General features: G+C 41.3%; 1 protein-coding gene and 1 long non-coding RNA gene across 3 annotated transcripts in view; one reads left to right on the forward strand and one right to left on the reverse strand.

The window, feature by feature from the left end:
- The first annotated feature begins 671 nt into the window (after window positions 1-671).
- On the forward strand, window positions 672-6,332 carry LOC120248545. Its single transcript, XR_005532600.1, has 4 exons — window positions 672-760; window positions 2,969-3,055; window positions 4,519-4,561; window positions 6,296-6,332. It is a non-coding gene; the product is annotated as an uncharacterized LOC120248545 (long non-coding RNA).
- A 935-nt stretch (window positions 6,333-7,267) lies between these two features.
- The window catches only part of DOCK4 (dedicator of cytokinesis 4), a 422,569-nt gene continuing 416,680 nt past the window's right edge, over window positions 7,268-13,156 (reverse strand). For both annotated transcript variants that reach the window (XM_039256914.1, XM_039256913.1), the window contains one exon: window positions 7,268-9,883. In XM_039256914.1, the coding sequence (XP_039112845.1) occupies window positions 9,446-9,883 (438 nt within the window). In that variant the 3' untranslated portion in view covers window positions 7,268-9,445. The remainder of the gene's footprint in view (window positions 9,884-13,156) is intronic.

The following is a 13,156-nucleotide window of genomic DNA, read 5'->3' on the forward strand; positions in this document are numbered from 1 at the left end:
TTTATTTTTCTTTGATTAGTAGTTTTCTTAATTTCCCATGTTTGTTTCTGGCTCATCTTTTGCAAATTACCTATTTATTTGCTTGTTAACATAGTTTCTCCTTTTCTTTCTGATATGTATGCCTCTTAATAGTATCTTCATTATTATTTTTATTTACTTTTAAACAAATTTTAAAAATTTTAATTTATTTTTGAGAGACACAGACAGCATGAGCAGAGGAGGGGCAGAGATAGAGGGAGACACAGCATCTAAAGCAGGCTCCAGACTCCAGCTCTGAGCTGTCAGCACAGAGCCTGACACGGGGCTTGAATCCACACACTGTGAGATCATGACCTGAGCCAAAGTTGGACACTTAACCAAATGAGCCACCCACGTACCTCCATTATTAGTTTTTAAAATCAGTATGTATGAATTCTTTATAAAGACATTACCAATGTCAGACTTAGTACAAATGTTGATTTGTCTGTTCTTTTATCTTGGCTATATTTTTCTCTGATTTACACAAGTTATGAAATTTAATACTGTGAAGTTGGCCAACTTTTTGTAGACTCTTGGCATAGAAAGTTGCCTTACCAAAAGGAATAAAAGGGTGAGAGAGAGACCGAAAAGGAAAGTCATCCTGCTGTCTGAGTTAGGTATTCAGTTGTATTTGTTCTTGTTTTCAGGGCCAGGAGTCAGATCCCTGTGGAAAATGAGTCAAAGGTCACCATCAGATTCTTCCTCACTTCATCAGTGGTATGGAAGGGTTCAGAGGAGGGAGGTAAGACGGTATCAGCTCCTGGGTGGAGAGCTTGATCCTGATGAGGAGAACAACTCTTCCTCGGGGTTGGGAATAAGAATTTGGGTAGGTTATGGGTGACTGGGCAAGAGTTTGAGCTACCATGAGGGAAGGGACAGGGGGTATGACAGGAGACCCTCCACTAAACCTCTCCATTATAGGCCTGAGGCCCAGTTAACACTCATTGTGTATTTACTGTTTTTTCCTCATGGAGGGAAGTAACCTGAGGCTACTGACCATTGTTCCCAAGTAAGTTACAAGCAGACCTATGTGTGCCATATGGGGAGAAGAAAACTCACATGACTGATATAGAAGGAATTTGTAAACTGGTAAAACTAGCAGTCATTTTAGAATTGGTCTAAAAATTGTTTCTCTTGGCTACTTAGTGTGGCTGCTAAGAACAAGGAGGGGTCTGCCCTTTCAACCTACTGCAATCAACTTATCCAATGTGATTACAATGCGCTTGCTTCCTGACAATCACTTGTGCTCTGGGAGAAGTTTCATAGGGTCCAGAAACTCCTCCCTTTCACTCCCTGTGGCCCGATGTCCCTATTCCTTTAACTAGACGCCTGGTTGCAAACCCTATATAGGGCTTTTCAAAGAGCTCTGGATCCTAATCAGCAGTGTCATAGAAAGGAGGGGAAAACATAAGCTGGAGAAGGTGAAACCAGTGTGGTGGTATTCACATGTTTTAGAACTTCTGTTTTTCGATCTCTTAAAACATAGCACAGTCAGGGCGCCTGGGTGGCTTAGTCGGTTAAGCATCCGACTTTCGCTTAGGTCATGATCTCGCGGTTCGTGGGTTCGAGCCCCGCGTCGGGCTCTGTGCTGACTGCCAGCTCAGAGCCTGGAGCCTGTTTCGGTCTGTGTCTCCCTCTCTCTCGGACCCTCCCCTGCTCACGCTGTCTCTCTCTCCTAGAAATAAATAAAAAAATATTAAAAAAAAAAAACATAGCACAGTCATATATGCAAGAGTTCTACAAAGCCACCTTGAAAAATAGGGTCCCCTACAATATTTCATCCCCAGACATTTTTACTTCCCAGAGACCATCATTTCAATTTTATTTATTTATGTTCTATTAGGTTTATTTATTTTGAGAGAGAGAGAGAGAGAGAGAAAGAGAGGGAGGGAGAGAGCGCGAGCAGGAAAGGGGCAGAGAAAGGGAAGGAAAGAGAATCCCAAGCAGGCTTTGCACTGACAGCATAGGGCTGGATTTTAGGAACCAAGAGATCATGACCTGAGCCAAAATCAAGAATCGGACACTCAACTGACTAAGCCTCCCAGGTGCTCCAACAATTATTTCAATTTTAAAAAGTTATGTTTTAATTTTTTCAATGTTTATTTATTTTGTATTTTTTTAATGTTTGTTTATTTGAGACAGAGACAGAGGATGAGTAGAGAAAGGGCAGAGAGAGAGGGAGACACAGAATCTGAAGCAGGCTCCAGGTTCTGAGCTTTCAGCACAGAGACCGACACAGGGCTCAAACTCACAAGCTGTGAGATCATGACCTGAGCCAAAGTTGGACACTTAACCGAATGAGCCACCCTGGTGCCTCCAAAAATTACTTCTTACTGTTTGCCCTTACATCTCTAAATTAAAAAAAAGTATCTTGTTACTTTTTGATTGTCTTTACATTTTAGGCATTTTTTAAATTGTAGGGCTCAAGGGCAGGCTGCCCAAAATGTGCCACTTTGGCATACTTATTATTTTAAATAAAACTTATTTCAGAGACTGCTAAGGACACTCAGACTGTCCTCTGTCCCCCTGAAAGGGGCAAATCTCCCATGAGAAAGGTACTGTTCCTGTACCAGGAGGTAGAGACATCCTTATCACCAAAGATAGGAACTTCAGAGCTGAGAAAGCTGTATGGACAAAGCTGATTACTTTTTACTAATTTTCTCCCCCAGCCCAATTCCATTTAGAATTCCACAGCAGTTGAAACTCCTAAAGTTGCATTTTCTTTGTCCTGTCAATTCCTCACAGATTGATTGTCTATAGAGTGTAAAAACTTCCCACCACCAGTCATTTCTTTAGGTCTCAATTTCATAATTGGCCCTCTGTGCTCATGTAATTAAACTTTGGTTTATTTTCTCCTGTTAATCTATCTCGTGTGAATTTAATTCTAAGCACAGTTAGAAGAACCCTGGATCAAGGAAAATTTCTTCCTTTCCTTCTTCACTTGATGTAGTCAGCAGGATAAACTTCCACTGGACACTTGATCTGAAGATTCTGCAGCTTTGAGATCTTGGGACATAGACCATGAAATCGGCAGAAGGTAAGACTTCGTGTGTTGGCTTCCCAAAACCTCTGTCTGGGGGGTCCAGTGGAGCAAGAGGGGTGAAAGTTTTATTCTAAACCCCGCAGCTAAAGTACTGGAACTAGTTCCATGGACTTAATGGCTCTTGATAAAAATTTGGTAGAGTACTCTTGGGTTACTGATCCATTTCCTCCCAGAGATGGTCTTTGTTTTTCTTTGCCTATCTTTTATGCCACTCGTCCTTAAATACACACACACACACACACACACACACACACACACACACCCTCAAAGGGAGAACACAGGCATGACCCTCCAAACTTACTGTTCAGACTAGCCTCGTAGGTGAATTCAGTGGTTCTCATCAGACCAGTGTCTATTTAGACAAACTTTGTTGTGGGTTAAAGTGCACACAAAGTAAAAACTGTTGCTATGAGACATCTTGGAAGCCAAAGCTGCAAAGTTGGTGGGCACGAGTCAAGCACTTAAAAGCTTTTAGAGCATTTGCCACCTAACCCAAAGGTTCCTGTGGTAGGATATTTGTCACAGAATGGGTTAGATTGACACTAGGTCACCGGGCAACCTCAAAAACAGTTCTGTGTGATGAAATGCACTGTACAGCACACAGTCTCCAGCCCTGTGGCACATTCCTCCTAGGTATTAGGAGACTCAAGCCTGAGCTAAGCTGTTAAAGTGCACATAAGAGAAACTGGATGAGGTTTTCCTTTCATCTCCAGTGTCTTAGGGCTTGGTTTGTGACCAGTGAGGATATTCTCTGTGGTCTCCAGCATCTGGAGGGTGCACCCACCTGGATGCACTTTGGGGACCAAACAGAATGGGGATCTGAGGCATGAAGTTATGAGCAGGACTCTCTTGGTCCAGCCATGCCAGCTCTCGGGAATGTATTATAAGACGTTCCCGAACCCACAAAGGACCTCTGCCATCTCAACTTCGTTGCTTGTTACTGCTGGAAGTCCCACTCCAGTAGTGCCTGCCTGGTGTCACAGATTAGCGAGTCTGTGCCTGGAGCCGTCTCACATTTGTGGGAGACTAGAGATACCATATATTCCTACCAGCTGGGCAATGATAATCTTTGCTCTCTTACACTATTTTGGGGAGTAAACTTTTGGATCATAGGGAAAATGAGTTTTTTTTTTTCTCTCCTGTTAGTGTCTCACATAGCTTTAATTCTTAGCTCAGCTAGTAGAACTTTGGACTAAGGAAATTTCTTCCTCCCCTTCATGAGTGACATCCCTTTATAGACAATGAGAATTTATTTTATTCTCCATACATACAACGGCTTACCCTTATCCTTCCAGTCTAATTAAATTATAATTGGGATGAGATCAATACATGAGTTTTACTTCTCCATGTTTATATAAATATTATATGCAGCTGACTCACATAGTATGTTATAATTACATTTACTTTTATAAAATTTGTTTTCCCTGGAGTTAACTTCATTTTTGTCACTTGCATAGCTTTCTAGAATTTCATCTCCTCCATCCCTCAATACTCTTACAGGTAAGAACTTGTTCTTCAATAAGTTCAAATACCCCAGACTTTATCAGCTTCATCTTCTTGGGGATAGGACAGTTCATTCAGCAGACTGTGGCATTTATTATGGCTGTTCAGGTCACTGTCCTTCTAGGTTTTTGATTCCTTCACTGATTGTGAATGACAAGGGTAAACTGTGGTAAGTGAGGTTATACTTGTGTTCAGAATGCTAGGGATTTTCTAGTATTCCATACAGATGATCTTCCTAACAATCTCTTCTGCAGGATGAAGCATTTCAGTAAGTGCTATATAAGAATTACCATTAGCTTGTTACTTTCCTGTTTTCTCCTCTCTCCTTTTCATTTCCTTTGTAAGGATATCAATTTCCTTAGCACAAGATGCTATAAAAGACTAACATTTTTTCAAATTTTGGGTAAGGCAGCAATATTTTCTTCCCACACAGCACAAAACACTGCATCAATATCCAATCTCAGAAAGATATTGCTGGTGGCATTAAAATTGGTACAACGCTTTTGGGAATACATTTGCCAATATGCAAAGGAACTAAAGAAATCATCATTCCTCTGCCTTTGCGATTTCAGTGTAGGAAAACATGGTAAGGAAATAATCCAAAACATGGAAAAAGCTGTATGCAAGAGTAGTCATATGGTGTTATTTGTAGGAGCAACAGGTTGGAAACAATAGCATGTCAATTAACAGAAGGGCTAAATTATGGAATATATATTTTGCTTTTACATGCATGTAGTATTTATGCAAATAAATACTACAAATAAAGATAATTTATCCAGGTATATTGTGATTATAACGGTGTGAAACACTGATGTTGAGAAGTGAAACTATCTACCTCATACAGCTTTTGTCTACATGAATATGACTCCGTATTCCAATGTTCATTAGCATAAGTTTACCAAGAACCTCTTGTTGAGGTACATAAATTTATTGTTCAAAACAGGAACTTTTCAACAGAGCCTATCAATTCATCAATAGAAATCATCAACTGATAGTTCATATCCTAAGACTTTTTGAACCCCTCAACCCCACATTCTTGCCTTGTTATATTCTTCAAACCTGAACACGGGGGCCTGGGTGGATCAGTTGGTTAAGCATCTGACGCTTGACTTCAGCCCAGGTCATGATCTCATAGTTCGTGGGATTAAGCCCCAAGTCTGGCTCTGTGCTGACAGCGTAGAGACTGCTTGGGATTCTTTCTCTCCCTCCCTCTCTCTCTAATATTAAAAAACAAAACAAAAACAAAAACAATCACCCTGAGCAATTATATCATCATATTTACCCAATCTTAAACAATGCCTACTCATTCAAAGTCCCATCTTAACCAAACTCCAAAATTTTAGTAAAACCCGATCCTGCCCTTCCCTCCCTGAGACAGAACTAAAACTCTAATGAGGCGGTGCTCTTCCTAGCAACATTGAGTCCGTCCTGTATTAGCAACATATTATGTTGATGATACTTGGGAAACTACATTCAACAGTGTAGAAAAACTATGCAATTAACACATGTAGAAAAAAAATGAAAGGAAGGTGTAAAAATAACAATAGTTATGTTAGGGATTGGAATTTAGCCGAGTTTCAAGGCTTTTTGATGTTATTCTTATGTAATGAGGGCAAAGCTTAGTTCAATCAATAACTAGGAATTCATTTTGGTGCAGCCACATTTTAATATGTAAAGATCAAATAAAGGCAAAGCTGTGCAACTTGTTATTCTCCTCCTTGTGTTTTGCAGAACAATCAATAACAATCCAGAGAGAAGACTACTTAGGTAGGAAGCAGAGCTATTCATATTGTAATTATGCTTGTAGAATCGAAATACTTATGGGGTCTGTTGTAATGAAAATGATCCAAAATGCTCTAAAATCACTTAGTTAATGTTGAGAAACAATCAGGAGGACATTGACTATGGCCTTTAAATGGGCTTTGGTATTTAATGGGAAAAGGCTTTAGACAACAGCTTGCTTAGCACTGAGCTACAGAAATGTAACCCTAACACAGCATAGACAGATTTCACAAAATTAAGGATGGCTTTTATTAACAGAAATCTTGTAGCTGATGGTTTTTGTGGTGTTTGTTAAATGTTTCCCATCTTTTTATGAAAATCAGGGAGAAAAGCTGTGGCCTGTGGATGGAGTTTGTCACAGCTGGCAAGGCTCTACCTTGCAGTTACCTGTCTTGTGTCAAGTTTTCCCATGCAGACAAACTTGGACTTTTTTTTTTTAGCGACAAAGTAAGGGTGCAAGCATGCACAGGTTGGGGTGGGGGAAGAGAGAGAGAGAGAGAGAGAGAGAGAGAATCTTAAGCAGGCTCCACACTCAGTGCAAAGCCTGATGTGGGGCTCGATCCCATGACCCTGGGATCATGACCTGATTCGAAATCCAGGAGTCGGGCAGTCATTCAACCAACTGAGCCACCAAGGCACCCCTGGTTTGACTTTTAAAAATGGCTCTGGTTAAGTCAATTAACAGCCTATCACCCAAGTAAATCTTAATTCTTTACTGGTAGTAATCAATACCATTACCTTTTCAACTTGTTTTCTCTAATGCATAAATATGCTTTGTAAGGAGAAGAAGTTCATCAACCAAGGCACAACAAAATACAATCTATCCACAAAGTCCAAAAATTTCACTGTGATGGGACCAAGAAATTTACAAAGCTTCTGTTTCAGGTAGATACACTGATCACAGTAATAAAGACAGTTCTATTAAGATTAATCAGGTAATTTTATTAAATATTTACCATTCAGCAGCAACCAACATGAACATCTGAGCTAACAGAATCTTTTGACATGTTCTGCTATATAGCTGCTTCAGAAATACACGCACATGATAAATTGAACTGTTCATTGCCAAAAAAAACTTTTTAAAAAAGGCTTCAAGAGCAAATAACACTGATTTATACTGTGCCCAAGCACGAGTCAACAATCTATTAAATTACAAAGGAAAAGGAAATCAAAGAAGCTTTGTTATCTTATATGCATGTCAACTTATTTAAATGGAAGGCGTTACTTCTTTTAAAGCAACAGGAATATGAAGCTTCCTATGTGTGTTTGTGTGTGTGTGTGTGTGTGTGTGATTACAAAGTGTTATCATCAAAGCAAAAGCTAGTTCCAGAAATTTCCAACTGCAAAACTTGCAAGATACAAAGCTAAAATTCATATGTTCCTTTTCTCAATTATGAATACTTTCACTAAACATAAATATTTTAACATATATTAATTTTTCTGACATTCAAAATTGTAAAGTCAATATGGCAGAATTATTGTTAAAAGCACATATGTACAAATATTCTTTTTCCATACATAAAGTATTTGGCATAATTATAACAATCATACTGCATCCACAACTGTTTGCTTTTATTTTTACTTTTTTTTTTTTACACATAATGGTATCTCTTATTAAAATTAACCAGTTATGTACAAAAATACTTGAACATTTATTATAGAAAACCTCTATAACCAGCCTCAACAGCGTATACCTGCTGAATGGTTTCATTAAGAGAATATAAAAAAGTGGTCACTGTCTTCCAGGTAAGCTATCAACAAAAACAAGGGTTAAATTAAAATGAGCTTCCCAACAAAAGAGGGAAAATATTTAACAGTGTGATTTAAAATACAGTTCATATTTATTGTCAGTTGAGTGTTATAAACAGTCAGTAAAAGAAAAAAAAACAAAGATACAAAATACATTACTAAATACAAGGTGCTTTTTCCACACGCCTGCAACCGGGCATCAGCATCACCGTCTAGATCTGAGACGCTGTGTGTCCATCCTTAAGCCTGCAGAGCCTACAGCCATCTCACCCTTCAACGAAAACAGGATCAAGCTAAGAAGACAAGCTCCGGCAGGAGCCTGGAGAGTTGTGAAGAATTTTCTATTTGGTGCAGGATTAAAAGTTAATGCCCTTGCCTTTTGAAAGTCCTTTTGCCATTTAATCATGCTAATATATTTTCTCTAAGGTTTTTTTCATTTACACTATTGATTTAATACTGTCCTGTATTGATTCCTGAATTCTTGTTAATGGGACACATTAATTTGTGCCTATTTAACACGTGAACATCTACTCTTCTTCAGTGACAAATGCACTGCAGAGGAAACGATCAAGTAAGGAAGCTTGTACAAGATTCAAGTAAACATTTCTCCTCGGGTCTTTTGCTTAATCTAGCCGATTGGAACTCTCAAAGTAAACTGCACCTTGGAAAGAAACACAGTAGATATCATGATGTCAGGGTACGAAAGGATTTACCAACCAATTCACAAAGTAGAGTTTTAAGAAAGTAGACAGTGGTCAATGTCAAAAGCAACCTTAAAGAATTATTTCAAGAACAGAACAACCTGCAGCCCTATTCCTTGCAACTCCATAAATGTACTAACGAGCCTGCTTTAACTTGTAATTCTGTTGATGTGCATGGATCACTCTTCTCATGGAAAGAGCGAGAAACCTCCCCTTATTTACAGAAGCCTTCTAAAGTAAGGACCGTTGTTAGGATGTGCATGGACTTAATAAGCTTTCTCGGAGTATCAAGTATTCAGTAAAAAGGATACAACAACATCACGCGCCGTATCGTTGGACAGTCTCATCTTGGTTTTAGGATTAAACTAGATTTTAAAAAAAAGCGAACATAAAAAGGTACAAAGGAAGTCTTTAACACTACCACTTCCGAACGTGAAACGTTTTAAGGAAAGTCAGCCACACGTCATGTAACATCTGGCGTTTTAGATCAGTAACTTGTAATATTGTGCAACATATTAATAAGCAAGTTTTAATTCCATTCACTGAAAGACGGATCTGGGTAAGTTATTAAAGTGCCTACACTAAATGTCTCCTGGTCCTACTATTCTCTTGTAAACGGCCGGGCCTCGGGGCAGAGGACTGGGAACCTTCATAACTGCGAGACCTTGCGAGGCAGGGGCCGGGGCCGAGGGCCGGGCTCAGTCCTCCGGGGGCCGTTCTCCAGGGGGCCGGGCCGCGCGGCCAGGGGCTTGGGGGGCAGCGCAGGCGGCTCGGCCGTGACCGGGATGGAGAGGCTGTGAGGTAGCGGGACGGGCCGCCGCAGAGTCCGCTCGTACACGCTGTAGGGCGGCGGCGTTTTGCTCTCCTTGCGCACCGGCTCCTCGGGCCCGCTGTAGCCCGGCCCCGGCCCGGCCGCCGGGGCCGACTGTTCGTTCACCTGATTTTCGAAGCCTGAGGTTTCCGAGGTGCTACACCGGCTGAGAGAAGAGATCCCACTGCTGTAGCTGCCCGACAGGACCGGGGAGTTGGAGATCAGTCCTGGGGAGTGGTACTCCACCGGAGAGGGGGTGAAGGACTGCACCGAGCCCTGCCCAAATGCAAGGGGAAAGGCAGAGGAGAGAAGGGTCACCGGGCAGTCACACACCCTGTGCTGGGGTGCACTTTGAACCCCCACACCCATCACATCTGGCGTTTCAGATCAGTAGCGTGTGATACTGTGCAGCATATTAATATTCAAGCCCTAATTCCCATTTGAACCCCCACACCCAACACATCTAGCGTTTCAGATCAGTAGCTTGTGATACTGTGCAACATATTAATATTCAAGCCCTAATTCCCAGTACTCAGAATGTCACCGCATCTGGGGTCAGGGTCTTTAAAGAGGTGGTACCTTAAAACGAGGGCTTCGGGGTAGGCCGGACTGGTGTCCGTATAAGAAGGGGACATTTGGACACACAGGGAAAAGATCACGTTAAGGTAAGGGGAGAAGGGAGCCATGTGCCAGCCAAGGACAGAGGCCTCAGGAGGAACCAAGCCTGGTGACACCTGTTTGGGGATCCTGTGGCCTCCAGAAACCGTGAGTAAATAAATTTCTCTTGTTTAAGCCTCTCAACCTGTGGTGGCTGGTGGTGGCAGCCCTTCTGGGCTACGGCACACCCCTGACTCAGATTTGAGGTGGTGGTGTTCTCAGCACCAAACACCTTCATTCAAGCTTAGCTCACTGCCCAGTTTACTTATTTTCAGGATAGAAAGAGGATAAATGTAACCAGGAAGAAAACGCAGAGGCACATAGTTAGTCCCATGATTTGGAAGACAGGGAACCAGCAACACCAGCAGCCGAAGGCTGTGGCAGTGCTGGCTTCCCTCTCCCTGCAGGGACGGGCTCAGACCTGGAAGACAGCAGCCCCGGCAGTGTGAGTGGGGACGGGCCGTCCAGCACCGGCCTCCAGAGGAGGAGTGAGGTGCCGTGGGCTCACGTTTGAGTTTTTGCTCCCATCCCAGACCCCTGAACCGAAGCTGCACGTGCGTAGCTCTCAGGGTCCAGAGCCGGAAACAGGACTTGTTTCATCCCGAGTGTTTTCTTTTTTTTTTTTTTTTTTTAACATTTTTTAAAAATATTTTTATTTATTTATTTCTAGGAGAGAGAGCGTGAGCAGGGGAGGGTCAGAGAGAGAGGGAGACACAGACTCGGAAACAGGCTCCAGGCTCCGAGCTGGCAGTCAGCACAGAGCCTGACGCGGGGCTCGAACCCACGAACCGCGAGATCATGACCTAAGTGAAAGTCGGACGCTCAACCGACTAAGCCACCCAAGCGCCCCTCATCCCAAGTGTTTTCTAAAAACCTGACTTGGTTGCTAATTTTTTTTAAATAGTAAGATTTCTCATAGTCCTTCCCCCTCCACCTTTTTGGCATTTGATTTTAAAAAAAACCTTGGAAGTTCTAGCAACAATGGCCTGCTTTCTCTTAATGGAGATCATTGGAGCAGGGGCTTTCCCCTTGAGATGAGGCGTGAACTCTTCAATTTACCGTAGTCTTCACCACACTGTTCTACCGGCCTCCTCTGCTCATGGATGTCAGCGCTCTACCCTGTTGGCATCTGAATTTGCTACTTCCCTGTCACGTGTCCTATGGAAGATGAGTCCTAAGTGATGCTCTGTGAAAGAAGAAATATCTTCTGGGAAATATCACATACTATGTACTCCTTGAGTACATTTAAAGCATAGTAGCATGTTAAAGTTTTATAGTAAAGAAAATGAAAGGACTTTGCTATCTAGTTTTTTCTAAACTTATCTGACCATAGACCATTTTTTCCTGCTTATCACATAATGGACCACAAAACTAATGTACGGGACACATTTTTGCGAAATGTTATCCTAGACTAACTTTACCTTGGTCTCTCAACTAATGCTGGTGGACACAAATATGTTCATTAGCAGGAGGCTAAAATTAAGCATCTCCAATTAAGAGATCCAAATTCGCTGCTTGTGTTTATCAAAAATTAGACAAGTTCAAAATAAGGCAGGTAGGCTCAGCCTTCTCCAGAGGAGTAAGTCCCTCACTTAATTGCTGGGGAAAAAAAACCTAAGTTAAGGCAGAAAACTACATTCTAAGCATAGCAAAGCTTGTAACTTGGTAGCAGTGTGCCCTCTAACGTAAAGCATGAGTTACAACACAAATGTTCCATTTTCTTTTCAAACTCCTTTTGTAAAGATTCAGCTAGAAATCTACGCCTGGCCAGTAAGAACATCAACAGCTCGGCAGAGAGAGAGAGAAAGCATATACCACCTTGTTAAATAGAATTGTTTCGTAGCTACCTGAATATTCTTATCCCTTCAGTTCTTTTTACAGAATTAACCTCAGTGACTTACTGTGCTATTACTACTCTGCAAAAGCAAGTTGGAAAATGCAGATGTTAACTGCATTAGCAAAATGTGGGAGCTCCTTGCGAGGAAGGGTAAATGTAAGCTGTGGAAACATCAGGTTGCTTTCTTTCCCTCAAAGTCAATGTGGCCGTCCACGGCTTCCAGAGCCTATGCAGTCACGTGTGCTTTACAGCTGCATTGCAGAATGACAAGAAAACTAGCAAATAATCTGCACTCTCCAGCAAATTTCTACATCAGAAATGTTGGCAATGCAAATGAAATCACACTTCTTTGCAATTTTCTCCATTTTGGGGCTTTTGTTTTCCAGATTCTCAGTTTCTATCTGCAGTATCCTCAGCGCCCAGATGCAGTGGATCACAACCTGCCCTTATGTGTTTTTAAAAGCCAGTTTGTCCTTTTCTTTCACATTAGCTAGAAATACCTCGACAAAAAGGACATGGAACATGTAAATCCTCAGTCAGGTACAAAAATCATTCTTTTCACATTCATTTCAACCTTGTATTTGCTTCTGGTGCAGCAGCTCTGAACAATGTCTACAGGTATTGACAATCCTTGCAGCCAGTCTGATTCAATTTGGATAGAGACTAAATATTATTCTTTACCTTCATGAGGGATTTTGTATGTTTAGAGATGTTAAATAGCCTACGTTTACATATCAATTTAAACGTCTCACCTTTAAAGCTTTCCAAATTGTTGCCTAGAAAGTTTTGAATTCATTTTATTGTCTTGTTCTTATTTATTATCAAGTATACGTCTCTACTATAAATGAAAACCTGAGAATAAAATATTAAAAGAGAAAAAGTTGGGTTTGAATTCATCGAAATGGTGAGTCTGAGAGAAGCAAAAAGGTATAGGAGACCATTTACTAGGTCTTGATTACTGAGGTTTTCAGTTTGTTCTTCTTTTTCTTTTTTTCTGACGTCCCTAAACCAAAGGAGCGGACTGAAAGCGTCCTAGGAAGTACATTGGGACCATA

This window comes from Hyaena hyaena, unplaced genomic scaffold (genome assembly GCF_003009895.1).
Source record: "Hyaena hyaena isolate Hyena2069 unplaced genomic scaffold, ASM300989v1 scaffold_594, whole genome shotgun sequence".
NCBI lineage: Eukaryota > Metazoa > Chordata > Mammalia > Carnivora > Hyaenidae > Hyaena > Hyaena hyaena.